Here is a 17,246-nt window from a genome sequence, read left to right as displayed (position 1 = left end):
CAAATACAAGAGTGTGTGTTACAACACAATGCTCTGAAGGTCTGAGGTCAATCCAAAATTCATCCTGCTTGCTCAATTGGGACCGAGAAAGGTAACAGATTATTTGTTCAGTCACTATGGAAATCAAATCAACTTCTCTGTGGCTGTATATCCTGGCCACCAACTAAGAACAGCATTAGTGCCAGCTGCACTCTGGCAGGTTGCAGAAAGAGAGCTGACGCAGTAGGGGAAATGAGCAGTGATATGGCAAAAATAACAAAAAAATAACAGCTTTGGCTCTTCCTAGATTTCCAAAGCATTGCTTAACTGTCTGCATTAAGGCTTCGGTAAGGATGGGCAACTAGTTTAGATGGAGAACATCAAATTTTAGAACCAAACTCACACCAAACCTTCCTAGAGTTCTGAAATATCTGGCTAAGAGTTGATTATTTCCTGTCTATGCCTCAGACAAGCAGTGGAAATGCTAAAATACTGTAAGTGATATTCTTATGAGATTTCTGCACATAACTAAAGGGGCCAAGACTCCATTGAAGTCATCTTGGAGAGAAATGAGAAAAGAAGATGCAAGGTCCATTGCTCTATATTTGTGCCACATTATATCGTGCTCTTCCTCAGTTGAGACACTGGGTTATACCAAGATGAAAGATGATCCGATACGCAGCATTTGAACTGTTGGATGCTTATTTAAACAAAAAACAAATTCCAGGCCTTTTGAGGGTTTCATTTAAACATCACTAGGCATTTAGGGGCCTGATTTTCAGAGATGCTGGGAACGGTGAACTCCAGTGAGAGTCAATGAGATCTGCAAGTGCATAGCACTTCTGAAGATCAGACAGTCCCAGTCCTCTGGGTTCCATCAGAAGCCTCAGCATTAATTCCACCTATCTTTGGCATGTGGACTCTTTCAGGCTGTTACCAGGTGCCTGGGAACCACACTGAGAATGCCACAATCAAGGCAGACTGCAAGAAATAGGGCAGACAGTCCCCAAAACTGGTGGTTTATTCTATAATTAGATTGACCAAGCCAGTAACAAAAGAACTTCTGCAGTACCACAGTGGTTAACCAGAAGCCAAACACAGTCCCCTTTAGGCATTCCAGCCTCTGGCTCCCATCCAAACAAATCTAATATGGTGAGGGGTTACTGAAAACCTAATTCACCATATGTGAGGTTCTTACTAATCCCAAAGGATCAGACACTTATTTTCAGCTCAATATGTATCTCAAATATCACACTGTCAGCCAGTTCTTAGTAAACTAACTAAAGATTTGTTAATAAAAAAATATTTTTAAATGGTTAATTAATAAATCATATACATACAAATGATTCCAAAGTCCTTATATCAGGTTTGTAGCAGTGATGCAATAGATTGTTGGCTTGCAAAAGTCTCTCTGGTAACTTGCAAAAGATTAGAAGGTCCTGAGTCCATAATTCAAGATGCTCCTTTGTAGCTGTAAATCTACAGTCCAGAGAATTAGAGCAGGAAAGAGGCAAAATGGATATCTCAGGTGTCTTTTATATCCTTTACCATGGGTATGGAAATTTACTGTCCCAAAGAGAGCCCACAGCCTAGGTGCCTGGAAAATTACTGACCCAAGATGGAGTCCAGGGTCACATGTCCTTATCACTTGTCCTTACGTGCTTTGCTGATTCACAGGGCAGCCAATGCCCATATTCTTTCTGAGGCATGTACAGGAAATGCTTATTGGCCAGATGAATTTCTTCAATGGCCCATTGTGAGCTGAGTGTCTTTAATGGGCCATCAACACCTAGCTGTTTAGCCCTGATGTAAATCTATTTGAGGGTGTCACCCAGGAATACAACACATGTTTAAGATAAAAGAACATAGCCAATATTCATAACTTCAGATATAAAGATGATACATGCATATAAACAGGATTAGCACACTGAACAGGTAGTAACTTTTCCATTGATACCTTACATGGCATGCTTTGTACAAGATTTATTGCAACTTTGTAACAATGATGACTGTATTAGTGTAACCAGTCATTTTTATACAGCACCACACAGGCATCTCTGAAAAGCCAAAAAAGGAGCACATTCTTGATAGGAGCACACACTGGGATTCTCCCAAGGTCACGCAGCAGAATTATTAGCAATTAATCTCTTTGCTCATTTCATTGGTTCTTTGAAAGACACCAGTCAGTATCATACTGTGAGTGAGAAATGTACTTGGAGACATGCAGCCCCATCAAATTAGCTCCTTGCAATAGGTTATAGATCAAAACATCAGTGAGATGTAAGATTAGTTAATATGCCATAAGCAGCTAAATGAAGTTTTGCATTGAAATGTGTGATTTGCTGCACCTCCAACAAGGAGATAATTGCTTTTCTAATTATAATTGGGCACAGTGTACAAACTTGGTGACCCAGCTAAATTTAAAAACTGGTATTATATTTAACCATATTTGCATCTTGAATTAGGAAGGGGAGGAAAAAACGCATCAAGATGTCAAATGGCAAATGGAGGAGCTGTTTTGCCAAGTCAAGATAAGTGTGGCATAGACTTTATTTAGCTGGTTTTGCCTGGGCAAAAAGCTGGTAGCAACTAGGGACTGCTCCAAATAGGCAGTATCAGGTGGCTGCTCCATCTAATTGATTATTAGTATGACTGCTGTTTGCTTTGTTTTATGATGGGGGCTTATGTTTTGCTGCAGTTATTCCTTAATTGGAACTTCATGTGCATGCATTTCCAGGCAAGTTCATTGTCATCCAAGCAGTGTTTTATATTCCCTGCAGGAAAGTGAGCTTGTAGAGTGGAGAACAGAGGAGTTGATGGCCATGAATATGGATCAGCTGGGAAAATGGCATTGTCATTTGTGGGCCCTTGGGATATATGCCGGAGTTACCTGTTGGTCAGGTATCAATAGGAGGGAGGCTGGAAGGGGCCGTGTTGATCTGCGGCATGTAAGGAGGCACATCTCTCCCTCTTTCTTTCACTACCAAATGCCAACACAGACTATTTGCAGATTCCTTACTTCCTACTTTCAATTGTTCAAATGTGTGATAAGGGCATAGACAGCCTCTCTCCTTGTCCAGCAGTGCAGTAGCAAGGCAAGAATTCACTCCAGAGGCGAATTCCCATATTTACACCAGTGCAACTCTGCTGGCAGCCAGTGGGGATGCATAGGTGTATGTGTGGGAAGAATTTGTCCCTAGTTTTAAAAAAATGTTATAATCTAGTGAGTGCTCCACAGCTACAGTAGGGCATGGTCTGCTGGTCTGGAGAAACAGTGAGGCCTCTGGGTGTGTCTACATGCAAGTGGGAGCAAGCTTCCCAGACTAAGTAGGTAGACTCATACCAATGGAGATTAAACTAGTTTGCTAAAATTAGGAGTACGGACATGTGGCTCTGGCTGTCAAGACCATCTGACCCCCTAGGCTTAAGACCCTAAAATGGGACATCCTCCCTGCTATTTTTAGTGTGGTAGCTGGTGCCCTTCTAGCATAAGTATGTCTACTCAGGCTGAGGGGCTCACAGCTGCAGTGTAGACCTACCCTCTGTGTGAATACTGTGATGTGCCTCTTTTCTAAAGAAGCAGTGAAGTGCACACCACCATGCATTCTTATCTCATTACCCTGCTCTGTGCTGCTCCGTATGGCTCTGGGACTCACAGTACAGCTGACACCACTTTCCTTCATAGCCTCCAGTTAATAACAGCAGGTTTTTTTGTATATTTTTATGAGAATGTAAACACAACAGCTATTAGCAATGTTTCCAGATGTACTAGTGAGGCAAACATGCCTCAAACTGCTCTTCATTGCAGGGACTGGTCCCATGCCCTAGAGACAAATTGCCCTGCTCCCCCGTTCCATTAGTCCATCAGTTTCCGCTTTTGGCACAGTGACCAGAACCTTATCCCTGCAGGACATAGTTCTCTCCATCTCTGAAGTATATGAGTTGGTTACCGTTAATATAGCTTGCACAACTGGAACTTTTAGGAGCATTCACAGAGTTATCTAGCCACGGTATTTGACTTCCTGGGGCAGTATGTTCTCTAGGTTTAGTGCTCAAACTGGGTGTGGTGAGTGCTGGTACTTCCTGTCTAACACAGGTTACCAAACAGGTCCATGGATCCTCTCCCTTTCTTTCCAGCTATTAGAGCTGTCCAGCCTTTTTTTTTTTGCTCTTAAAAAACCAAATAACTGTGGGTGTCTTTAAAAACAGCAGAAAACAAGGAGGAGGAGCCAATATAACTGTAGTCACTAGGGTGATCATAACACAGTGGAAGGAGAGGGAACAAGTGCCATGCACCGCCAGGATTTTTCTTTCCCATTGAATTTAGTGATGGTGAAAGACATCTCACTCAGAGCTCTGGAGAATGAAGGCCTCCATCTAGCAATGGTATGGACCAGAGCGGAGCAGACTTATCCACACTACCTTGACAATCTACCGAAAGTCACTTCCAGAAAGACACCTTCTGTTGGCTGTGTGTAGTTCAGTCTCCATGCCTGTTTCACGATGAGCCTTTCTCCTTAAAGTGCCAGCACCAGTGTCTAATATTAGTTGTGGACACTCTTCTCCACTAGGAACTGGAATGAAAACCAATTAGTTTTACAATGCACTGCCCCCTAGCAGCCACCACACAATCATGAACTGTCCATAAACCTAACCATGAAGTTTTCCATATCCCATTACCTGAGCCATCTAGTCCATCTTCAGCTGTGAGGGTTTTTTTAAATAAAAGTTCACCTCCATGTTGTGCTTAAAGCGAAGTTGTAACATTCTCAGAAACAACTCGAATTTATATCGCTTCCACAGCACACTCTGTATAGATTGTAGTACTCAAGCAGTGAGCTGGACATATGTGCAATTAAGGAAGTGTTTCCACAGCAGGAAAACAAATCCCCTTTTTGGCAGTAGAAGCAAAAGTAACAACAAGTGAGTAAAATGTTACTGTGATTTGCGCTTGCTGTCTTATTCACAGTATGTGTTTTGCAGTTGCTCATAGCTGTAATTTCAGCCTCTTTGGAGACCACTTTTTTTAAAAAAAGTGTAGAAATCCATTTCCTGTCACTAGCATGCAAAGAATACAGCATCCTATTTAGTGGGCAGTTGATAGGATGAAAGAGTGCATTTGAAATCAAATCCAAAAATCAAATAACTGTAGTCTTCAAAGAGGCATTCAACTCCCAAGCTACTAGAATAGCTGTCAGCTCAATAACCCCTCAGAAATCTTTGAGGGTCTGGTTTCTCATTTGGATAGCTTATGCTCTGTACAGACTGGTAGTTTATTTCACCAATGTATATAATTTTTATTTGAACCAGCAGACATACACTTGTGATTATTATCTGTATGGTATAAGCTAAGTCTCTCTGTGGTCTGACTGTTGTAGTAACTCATCCATACCCTACTTTTGCAGACCAAAGGAGCCATCTGGTAAATGTGCACAGAGATGTGAATAAAATCTAAGTGTTGGAAGAAATGCAAATTTAGTAGGGATACCGTTCAGTAAATCAATATAACTTTACTATAAGATTGCAATAAGAAGTGAGCCCAACTACTAGCATGAAATTGTACAATTAAGGCAATAGGTTGGAAAATGTTCAGTAGTTCCTGTTAGGTACTGAGCAGCCAGCAATCCGATGGTGCCAAATCCTATGGTTCTGACTCAGTTTTCAGTCAACCAAATCTCTCATTGAAGTCAGCAGGCCAAATATTGCAGTCCTTGAGTTTTGTTCATGGAAATCAATAATTGTTTTGCCTAAGTAAGAACTGAATAATGACTTCAAGATCTGGCTATTGTCTTTAGTGACATTTGTGGGTACTCCACCTTGCAGGATCAGTACAGATTTGAAATAAAATAAAATAAAATGCTGTTTCAGCTGCCACAATTACAAGAGAGAATTGTACGGAAAAATCCTACATTGGCAAAGGACAGAGGATCTAGATGACCATAAGTGCCTTTTCCATCTCTTATCTTCTGTGATTATGCTCCTCCCTCTAGCAGTTTCTAAACTAGTCAGAAAAGCTTGCCAAGGGGTTTCGGCCTCTAGATAATGCTAGTTAGTGGCTTGGCTTGGCTGAGTTTGTATCAGTAACTGGCTTCTGTAATAGCTTTTCCCATTTATGTAATCACTTATTTGATTAATGTACTCTCTCTTCTTGTAGTCTGCACTAAATCTTGCATTACTTTGTATGCTCTCATTTCTTTGTTTGTTGCGTTATTTTAGTCCACTGCTCAAAACATCCTAAGGCAGCACCTGATTAGGGCACCAAGATTATCCATTGTGATTATTGTGGGTTTTTCTTGCTGATGGTCTCACATATCATGTTGGGTGGCATGTGGCAGATTCCCTCTGTTAATTAGAACAAATGTGCCAATTATGTTAATGTATCTCCCGATACCATTCAGTGAATAATTAGAGACAACGTGTCTGTCTCTCACCAGGGAGCAGAATGAAAAAGAATAAGGTGCATTGCTTTAAATTACTGCCACCTTCGGATTGGGTATTTCCTCAGCCAGTCACTGTGACAGCACGGGGTCATGACAGGCTTCCAAGAAACACAATACAAACAGATAAAATAGATGGTGGGAGCCATGTGGATCACTGGTCTGAAAATTAATTCCAAAGAACATAAAGAGCTCTGGCCAAAGTCAGGAAACCTTTATGTGTTCTCTGTCCCATAGCACTGCTTTCAGTAGTTCTTATTGTTATCTAACATTTTATATTACTTTAGCACCGAGAGGCCTCAAACAGGCCAGGGTCTTGTTGTGCTACACATTGTACAAACATATAGTAAATGACAGTACCAGGCTCAAAGAGCTTACAAACTGAAAGTGAGTTGTTGTGGATTTCACGTCTACTTTGCTTTGTAAATCTGGTGTGCAAGAATATCAAGTTATAGATCATTAAAATTTCCCATTGGTATTATCTCCACTTAGGAAAACTTGTATTGTTCATGATAGTTATGTCCCAAATTGAAAAATGTCTGGTTTGATTACAGAAAATTGATGTCAAAGTTATTTCAGTGATATATAGATTGACTGATTGATTTATTTATTTCAGAGATATACAAACAGTGTGTGCATATGTGTATTCTACTTTTATATGAGGTTTTGGTTATCACAAATATTTTGTTATTAATAGCTTAATTTTATTTATATATAAAAATATTCAAATGTTGATTATTAAAAGTGCTAGGGACATGTTCTAATTTACTGCAATTTTAAAAGCCAGGAACCTATTTAGAGTCCTTGTGACTACAGCTAGTAAATTTACTTCATCAGCAGAGCTGCAAAACAAATACTCAATTTAGAAATGTGGTTTACCAGAATAAAATTAGAGAAATCGAATGACTTTCTCCATGTATTAGTTTAACAACCTAACTCCTTCAGGAAAGATGGATGGGATGACATGATTTAAAAATCAAATAATCGATACAACTTGTATAATAACAGTATGAATAATTGCTGTCACCAGTAAATTATACTCTCAACTCTGCTCTATTCTCTTACCTTAAATATTTGACAGTTGCTTGATTACTGCTTACATGAGAAAACAAGATATCCTCTCATCAATTCTGTTTACCTCTGATGATAACACAGACACAAACACAAAGCCCTGATTTCCAGAGGTGCTGAGCACGGAAATCAGTGGCAGTTGCAGCTGCTCAGCAACTCTGGAAAAATTAGGCCATTAGTAACTACAAATGTGTGGTAACCAAAACCTTATTTAAATGTTATATTATGTTTTTAATTAGCTAACATTTGTACAAGGTGTTAAACAAGAAAATACAAGATGTACTAATTATTATTGGAAACATGCTTTTTGTTTTTCACAGTACTTGTTGCTGATTTCTAAAATGGTTGGATAAATGTACCTTATATCTCCTGTCTAACCAGACATCCTCTGACTATTTCCTTTCTTGACAATAATAATCCAGTGTTGGTGACATGATACGTCACTCCCGCTGATGTAATTGTGATGTCACAAACAGTGGATTTGTAGCATCCCATAATGAGTCAGGCAGGGTGACCAGGAAGATTAGAAAGATCACTGTGTTTAGATACAAGTTGTTAATCAGCAGTGATGCTGGAGCAGGGACATGACAGCTGGGGGGTTCGGTAAAATATATTTTTCAAACTTTAACTAAGGGTAACAGACTAAGAAATTCCTCCAACTTTGTACATTAAACATTATACCGGGAACAAACTTTGCCGGGGCATTTTGTGAAGAGGGTTCTTTTCTTTGAAGAATTTGGGGAAGAGCCAGAGGCAGTATACAGAACTAGACAGAGAGACCTTTGGTTTGTTCTGGTATGGCAGTTCTATTCTCATATGATATTTTGCAGCGATGAAAGGGGATTTATCTTTGACTGCTCTGATTTAGTCAAATCAGAATTGTCTCGTCACAGGTTCAGACTGAATAAAAATATGTACCATTTTGTGGATAGCTGTAAGAATCCCCTAAGCTTATTTATGTAATTTAACTAATGTTTTGATATTGGGGGAGGGATGCTTTCATGACCAGGTGTATTTATCTGCACATTAAAACCAAAACTATTCTGTAATGAATCCAGGCCATAATTTAGGCCCAGTACTGTTCCCACAGAAATCAATAGGAATTTTGCCACTGACTTCAGTCAGAGTAGAATCCAGCCCTTAGTATGCAGATCACAGAAAGAGGAGCAATAGGATTAAAATTCATTTCCTTAACGTAAGTAACATTTTGTAGAATTTCAGTTTTGCAATCTTGTATTTGTATCACAGAAATAAATATTTAAAAAGCAGAAAGAGCACACTTGTCTGTGTGGGATACAGAGGTTAAGTTGATGCCTAAAATGAATAATGTGGAGAAGTGAGCTTTGGGTTTGTTTCTCAGTCTAGAAGCATGCGTTCTTGATCTGTGGGTGATGCAGGGATCAAACATTGCCACTGACTGAATGGGAAGCTGTCCTTCTTGATTATATCTGATTCCTATTAGGACTCAATTTGGCTCAACACTACTCAAGGAAGAAATGGGGGTGGGGAGGAAACGATTTTAGGCTTCTTACCAAGGAAATGCAGATTACTGACAAAAAGCTTAGATCTTCCATGGAAAATAAAACATGAATGCTGTTGTGACAGAATGGTTTCCAAAATGTTGTACCTCTCTCTCTCTTTTATACACGCGCGCACATGCACACACACAAACACTTTTCCATTTCTGCAGCACTTTTTGCTCCACCAAAATTATTAAACTACAAAATATACATGTAAAACTATAAAAACACTACAGCAATGAGCTGGGGAAGATTGGCACTTTCAATCAAGCCCCTGCAGGACAGGGTCTTTGTATACATTACTGGGTCTTCCTTTGGAAAAAATAAATAGAAGGCAGCCAAAAACATTCAAACCACCCTCCTTGCAGTTGGATTGGGAATCCCTAACTTTTGATAATTTTGTTGTTTTTTGATGGTGTGGAATATCCACGGGAAGGCAGTTTGGTCTGCCCCTCCGATCACACCGTCATGGAATAATGAGAGTTTTAGTTCATGTTAAACTCTACATATATTTTTCCAACTAAAAAGAAGTTTGTTGCTTTTCGTTGTATCACATTCCAAAGGTTTTTCCATCCTCCTGCACCACGGGGAACATAACCTGGAAAGAGGGTGGAGACTCCTGTCCTCCCCAAAAGGTTCATCAAGATTTTATTTCTGGCTGAGATTCCAGAAGAGGCCTACTGATAGAGGAGATGAGCTTAATCAGGATTCCCTTTGGACCCACTAGTCACACCCCATCCCACTTTGTCTTTTGTGTGATCCCCTGGTTTTTGTTCCTAGGAGCCTCACTCTATTCAGTCTTGGCTCCAGCCTTGGTTCCACGAATTAAACCTTGATAGAACAGTTGGCCAAATCATTTGCTGGAAATAAATTAGCTAATGAACTTATCCCTCTTTTCTGTTTGATATTTATACAGGTATATTTGCTCCTAGTGAATGTTAGACAGTTTACATGAATGAAATTAGCCTACAGATTGTTCAGGACTGGTCCGCTTGACCACTTTGACCATCTGCTGTTTGTGGTGATTGGCCACCTAAATTACATGGTATTGTGCTTGCTCTATGACTGGTTGGCGGAAGCTTTTAAAAATAAAGAGTAACAATTGATGAATAGCAAATACTATTATTCGCATATGAATATGTGCTTTCACATCAATCTGGGTATCCACACAAAGAAACCAAAGATGCTCCTAACATTCATTAGGCCAAAAACCTGCTTGTGCTAATATTTGCATACATGGAATAGAAAAGAGAATGAAGGTGGGTCAAGCTGAATAGCCAATCAGAATTCAAACCTATTCACAAACACTCTGTTTTGCAGTATTTGACCAGCTTTGGTCAGGAATGAATTGAGCCTTATGTGATTAAACCTAGGAGGGGCCTTAGCAACTCATGCCACTGGTCACAGTGGTCTGTATGGCTATCATATGGAGTTGTTCAAATATCTTTGGAAAGGTAGGGGTCTGTCAGTACAAGTCAGGCCTGTCTTGGCAGTTAGCACCTTTTAGTTGCAGTGGGTTGATTTTTGTTTTTGTTTTTCTTCCTTTAATTAAATCCTGGGCACAAGCTGAAATGATCTAGTGATGTGAAAGCGCTGCTTTGATCCATCCAGGGCCCCCGTCCCTTCCTCTAGAGCATGCTAAGGTCAAATGAATACAAGCCACTGAATGTTCAGCCAGCTTACGTTAGAATGGCTCTCAGCCACCAGCTGTGGGATAATGGGGTGTTTCTTTAGGAGGGCAGTCAAAGGAACATTGTCTGGACAAACATCACATTTACAAATATTTTTCTGTGCAACCAATGAAATCGTATGTTGTTAAAATGGAAATATTTTTTGAAAATATACTTAACATAAAGAAAGAAAAAGAATCACTTTCTATTCTTCAGTATTCCCAGTTTCCTAGTAACTGTCCCTCTTTTAGTTTGTCCAGATTGTTGCCAAAAAAAAAAAAAAAGAAAGTCACCTCACATTTGGGGTGTTTAATTATCATTATTTCTATTACAGTTTCACCTGTAAACCACAACTGAGCTCAGGACCTCATTGTGCTAGGCACTCTTCAGACACGGAAGTGACTATCTCTGCCCCATAAAGTTTACAATCTAAACAGATAAGACAGACTAAAGGGTTGAAAAAGTACTTTCATTAGGATGCTTGCCAATGCACCAGTGGGAGATTTTTTCCTTAAATTCCCATTTTTAGACAAGGTTTTAAAGAAAAACCAACATCTGTGTCCCTCACACCATCCATTAGACCTTGAAAGTCTATCTGCATGATCTGATTGGTTATGCACAACTGGAAGCAGCCTTTGAAAAGATTATTGATCATTTTGAAGGTGGAAGAAGCTGGTTATAATGTGAGATGGGAGGAAAAAAGTGAACGCTGTACTCCATGATGGCTACCTTGTCATTTCAGTTCAACGTTATATTGGCAGAATAGACAACACGCAGCAGACAAGTTCTTCGTAGTGTACTTTGATTTACAGCAGTTTCTGGCATGAACAAATTAATTGCATATTGCACACATCCAGAGGTTAAAGCTTCTGTAGATTGGCATGCTGATGTCTGATAACCTTACTGTGTCTCTTGTAAACTTTTAGGTGGAGTGGCTGAAAAATGAAGAGGTGATCGATCCCGTTGAAGATCGGAATTTTTACATCACCATTGATCACAACCTGATCATAAAGCAGGCACGTCTTTCTGACACAGCTAATTACACCTGCGTTGCCAAAAACATCGTTGCCAAGAGGAAAAGCACTACTGCTACTGTAATTGTCTATGGTAAGCGAGGCATTGCCCTTCTGCAGACAGATCAAAGTGCAGCCTGTAGGCCGGAAGTGGGCTGTGTAGTTCTGAGATGCATCCTGCAGCTACCACCATCTTAGATGCAGAAGTCTGTGAAGACTGGAAGTCCCTGATTGTAATACACTTAATCAGAGTGTCCAGGCCAATGTGGCCCTCATCCAGTCGAAGTGTGGATGGCCCTATCTCTTCATTCTCTTACTCTACATCCAGGTCTCCTATAAAGTAGGTCTGAGCATGAAGGCTATGTCTGCCTCCCATGAAATTATTCCTCTTGATATTTTTTGAGGCAGAATGTATCCAGAAGGACAGAAGCTGCTCTAATGAGACACCAGCTGACTGTCCTGGTGTTCATTACAATCAATTTAATTACAGGACAGACAAGTGGGAAAAAATCCCTGTGATTACTCTGAGCATTCACTTCATAGCCAGGGTAGCAGTTATGCTTAATTGTAAGCAGTTGCATCCCTAAAGTTACAATGAGGGCTTTTTAGTTCAGTTCTATAGCAAACTAGCTGAATGGAGTTGATTAGCAGCATTTGTGATGCAGAGGAGGGACATGGCATAAGTATTCTGTGTTCTGACCGTGATGAATACTTTAATGCACAGACATTGGGCAAATTTCACTATACATACCCAATCTCTTTTCCAAACACACAAAGCTAAACTCTCTAAGTGTAATTTAAGATGTAGCTGAAAGACTTACTGAGAGTGGGCCATGCAGGTAGGGGGCAAGATCAGGAGACTTGCATTGGGGAGCAGCCATCGCCTGTGTTCTCACTCCCAGGGCTATTTTATTTGAGCAGTTTAAATGCTTGTCAGTACCCAGACTACAGTGTGGAGCAGGACTGGTTCTTATCCGTTTTGTTCTCCATATGTGTCACATACTGAGGTTCATAACAGAAAGGGTAAGCTGTAAACATCTTCCCAAAATAATGGGACAAACGGCATAATTTGTGAGTTCACTTTGAGTAGCCAAACAGGCTGAGTACCTGTCATATGGATGCCTCACCCTATGTGAGCACAGGCTTTCATCAGGACTGGTGAACAAGGGATACCCTTGCCTTAACATTTTAAGAACCCTTCCTGTGAAGAAAGTAACGTGTTGAATTTCTGATAGACCACAGACCAAAAGAGCAGAGCATAGATGATGTGTGCATCTGAACACTAGTTAGTGTACAGTCACTATATACACTGGATATAGTGTATAATAATACATTTTCAGGATCCAAATATTTTGGCTTACAAAGTTCAAGATTGCATTATTTGACCTTATTTTGACTGCAATGATAAAAAGATAACTCAATGCTCATTGCTGGACCATTCTGAGTCTTTATAAAGAGGAGGGCCACTGCATATCCGCAGTAGTACAGCAAACTGAAAGGACTTTTCATTCAATAGTATTTTTTTCAGAAAGCTTTTTTTTGGACATTGGTAAAGACATTGGTTTTGAAAGGTGGGTTTGCGTTTATTTAATGTTCTTTATCACCTGTCACCTTTCAGTCAATGGCGGCTGGTCTACGTGGACGGAGTGGTCCTTGTGTAATGGTCGCTGTGGAAGAGGCTATCAGAAGCGCACAAGGACCTGCACCAACCCTGCCCCACTCAATGGTGGTGCCTTCTGTGATGGCCAAAGTGTCCAAAAAATAACTTGCACCACTCTGTGTCCAGGTACAGTCTGAAAGATTCACAGCCCCAAATGTGATTATCTAGTGTTTTTCAAAATCAAGCATTTTAGAAAGTGACTATTAATCGCAAACACTCCTTTTTTCTTACTGATAATCCAGTATTTCAGTGAATGAATATTAAATTGTGTTACATAAGTAGATAAAACAGTGCACACAGAGTAGATGAAACAGCAGTGGATTAAATCCCACTACCACACAAAGCTTGCACTATCATCTCAGTCCCTGTAATTCATGGGATTTGAGTAACGTTTACCGCTTCAAATCTTAGGAGCTGAAGCTCTTGATCTGTTGGAAGCTATGGAAATAAACTAGCATTTAAGTACAGAAAATATTTTGACAAACAGATTTGTAACATCAGTTTCTGTGCATACTAATTTCTTGGTTTACACTGCAAAGATGAGCACAGCATTTGGAACACCTGGATTATGGACATTAAACTTGACATATACATATGCTTGTCAGCAAAGACAAGAACATTCACACCAAAAATATTAATGGTTTCACACATTAAAATTAAATTTAAAATGCATCAAAAGCCAGAAAATTAAAACATGAAATGTATACTTTATCATTAATACAACACTGCTTAAGGGCTCTGGGTGGCTTTTAGAAGGACAAACTTTGCTATTCCTCACTCATATTGAGTAATACCTTCCTATCCATTGAATGGAACTACTGTTGGAATAAGGTCCTACTCAGCATGAGCAAAGGGCATCAAAATCTGGCTCTTAGTGGTGGGTGAAACTCAGAGAGTTGGAAGTTCATTTCAAATTCTGGACACTTAGCTGAGCCTCTATAGTCGACTAGTTGGTAGATCCAGCTATTGACGTCAGCACTTTTGAAAATCATTTTCAAAAGGCCCCAGCATTGGCCTAACTCTTCTCCCGTTCAAATCAACGGGAGTTGTTGTATTGACTTTCAGTGGGAGCAGGGTCAGAGCAAAACTGCGCACTTACAAAAAATTCCATTCTAGGCAATTAATTTAGGGACCTAACTTCTGGCACCCATTATTTTAAAACCTTGCCTATGATTTGTATCTTCACAGTGTCCCTTTAAATACATGACCATCTCGTTTATAAATACAGATTGTCGCACAGGTAATACACTGCACGTGCAGGGTACATATTCTTGACAGTTTTGCTGATTATGCTTAGTAACCCCTTTTTCAAATGAAATAGTTCAGTGATTTAATTATTTTTCTGAATACCAAAAGTGACGCTCTCATAATACATAGTAATTTCTTACCGTATTTAATCTTTTGTGTTACATAAGTGCTAAAAAGCATAAATTTGTTGGGATTGGGTTTTTTTTCTTATACAAGTTAGCCATGGATAAACCTTCTTTGGTTTCTATTTCAAAAAAGAGAAGAAAAGAAAGAAAGAGAGTACTCTGGGGCAAATTTCAATCCAGAATTAGTTCTTATACCAAAGCTATAAACTCCACACAACAACTGCTGAGTGACTCTTTTCCATGAGTCAGTTCTTTATGTGAATCAGTGGCTCAGACCCTGTTATTGAGACAGAAAGTTTTAAACGTCTCAGTAAGCTATTGGGATCCAACCCAGACAAGTATTAACTGAAAGACAGAAGTTTCTAATGGGCGCTTGGTGGCCCCAGTGGACTGAAGCGATGTCAAAATCACAAAAATCATCACTGTAGTTAGCACTAATTATTACCCTCACTGGCAACCCTGCCCCTAGGACTATGAGACTGAACTACTCCATTCCCCTTACAGTTGGTCCTTCTAGGGCTATGTTGAGGCAAATTAGAAGGGCAGTGTGAGAAAGTTTGTATGTCTATGGTCTATGCTGTACCTGGTCTGCGGATAATAAAAATAAAGATTTTGGTCCTTAGTTCTGTCATTCTGGCACCTTTCACAAGGGCTAAATTCATAAAGATCTTTTGAAAGCAATCATTTTCTCTGCTTCTATCTATATTTGCATCTCTCTCTTTCTGACCTTCCTAAGTCATGTCACTTTCTTGCCACAGTGGATGGTAGATGGACAGCATGGAGTAAGTGGTCTACCTGTGGAACAGAGTGTACACATTGGCGCAGGAGGGAATGCACAGCGCCAGCACCGAAGAATGGTGGGAAGGATTGTGAGGGTCTCGTTCTGCAGTCCAAGAACTGCACAGATGGCCTGTGTATGCAAAGTAAGTGGAAGTATATTAATGCTGCTGTATTGACTTTGGAGTTCCTAAAATATATAGCCATTAAAAAAACAAGTTAAAGCTCCAGTGTTCTCCTGCCATAAAAATCTGCTATAAGCAGAAGCTTGAGAGTATCCAAGTGAAATACCCTGCCCCATAACAACATGGGGAATAAAGCAACATTTAAATGATGTGGCATAAAGTTACCAAAATAACCCATGTGTGGTGCTCCAAAATTGTGCCATCCAGGCATTGTCTGAATTGGGGGTGATGCAAAGCCTCACCACCCCGCAGCAAGCTTAGGGAAGGATTGTGTGTCTGAGGCAAACCCCGCTAAGCTCCCTGGAATGAATGGTGCAGCCTAGTCCTCTCATCATTATGTGCCAGTTTTGTGGGGTGGTGGAGAATGGTGGTGGAGCCATGACCATTGTAATGGTCCCTGGAAAAGCTGCCTTTTCTGGGACTGTTTTCTGTCCCCTGAGGGCACCTCTTTCAAATGACAGGCCTGTGCTCCACTTCTCTTTGGGGTGGGACCTTGTGTTCCATCCACTCTCTGACTGGTTGTGCCAGGTTATGACTGCCCGGTTGACAAATCTGAGAACTAGGATGCCCAATGGGCCTGGCACTTTCCCTTCAGGGCTCTGTAGACAGTAATATTGTGCAGTGCTGCATAAGCATGATCAAAAACAAAAGTATGATTTATTTGCCAAAAGGTTCACAGCACTCAGAGAAATGAATGTATGACAGCCTAGAGACCTGCAGGAATCATGTCATTCCTGTGCTTGGCATTCCCCTCCGGGTCCGAGGTAGTCATGACATAGCCTTGTTAGCCTCGGTTCACTGGCTGGCTGCAGACCCTAACTCACAGTCTCCTTGCCTCCCTGCCGATGCACATGGACATTCACTGGGCAGCTCCTTCAACAAAATCACCCTCCCATCCCTTTCTAGGCCTAGTGTCCACCTTTGATCCTAGGTTTAGCCTTGGGTAGAGTAAACCATCCTAGCTTGGTTGGAGCCTGGAAGGGGGTATTGCCCAGTTAACAGCTTCCCCCTTGTTTCCTCAAGGACTCTTATTTGTGTCATTGTTTTGCCTTTTCTGCTTGTTCCATCTGACAACCCCTTATGATCTTACTCCGTACAAGTATCCCACTATAAACACACACTCAGGCTTGCACCATATGCAAACAAAATAATACAGATATTTCCCAATTCTCCACAGCTCTGTTCTCTCACTGCCACCTTTGGGGTAATTTTGCACCTCCAGGAGCCAGGAAGGATGCAGCCTCTGAACGCTTCCAAGTGCAAGGTCTTAGATTGTCCTTGGCCCATGTATAGAGTGCTTGGGGGAGAGAGGGAGGCTCTTTCCATTGTTCCTCCCCAACTGTGCACCCACACAGATGCCAGGGATAATCTAGCCTGTAGTATATATAATTATACACTGACAAGAGACACCTGCAGAATAAATGAGCTCCTTTATGGGAAAAGGCTGTTCCCTGTGCCAAGATGACATACACAGACTTGGTGCAGGGTGTCTCTTCTGAGGTTGGAGCAAAGTATTCTCCCTTAGTCCTCAGGAATGCACTAGTCTCTGCAACTCTTGTGC

The 17,246-nt window shown here is 40.6% G+C and overlaps 1 protein-coding gene across 1 annotated transcript in view; it reads left to right on the top strand.

Annotated features, from left to right (window-relative positions):
• The window catches only part of UNC5C (unc-5 netrin receptor C), a 326,895-nt gene that overhangs the window by 250,847 nt on the left and 58,802 nt on the right, over nucleotides 1-17,246 (top strand). The window contains exons 5-7 of the mRNA XM_067557393.1: nucleotides 11,604-11,784; nucleotides 13,309-13,476; nucleotides 15,482-15,646. Of these exons, the coding sequence (XP_067413494.1) occupies nucleotides 11,604-11,784; nucleotides 13,309-13,476; nucleotides 15,482-15,646 (514 nt within the window). The remainder of the gene's footprint in view (nucleotides 1-11,603; nucleotides 11,785-13,308; nucleotides 13,477-15,481; nucleotides 15,647-17,246) is intronic.

This window comes from Emydura macquarii, unplaced genomic scaffold (genome assembly GCF_026122565.2).
Source record: "Emydura macquarii macquarii isolate MOO-44397 ecotype Brisbane River unplaced genomic scaffold, CSIRO-AGI_Emac_v2 contig_1790, whole genome shotgun sequence".
Classification (NCBI taxonomy): domain Eukaryota; kingdom Metazoa; phylum Chordata; order Testudines; family Chelidae; genus Emydura; species Emydura macquarii.
The sequence above is the reverse complement of the archived record's forward strand: the minus strand, read 5'-3'. Positions and strand labels throughout refer to the sequence as shown.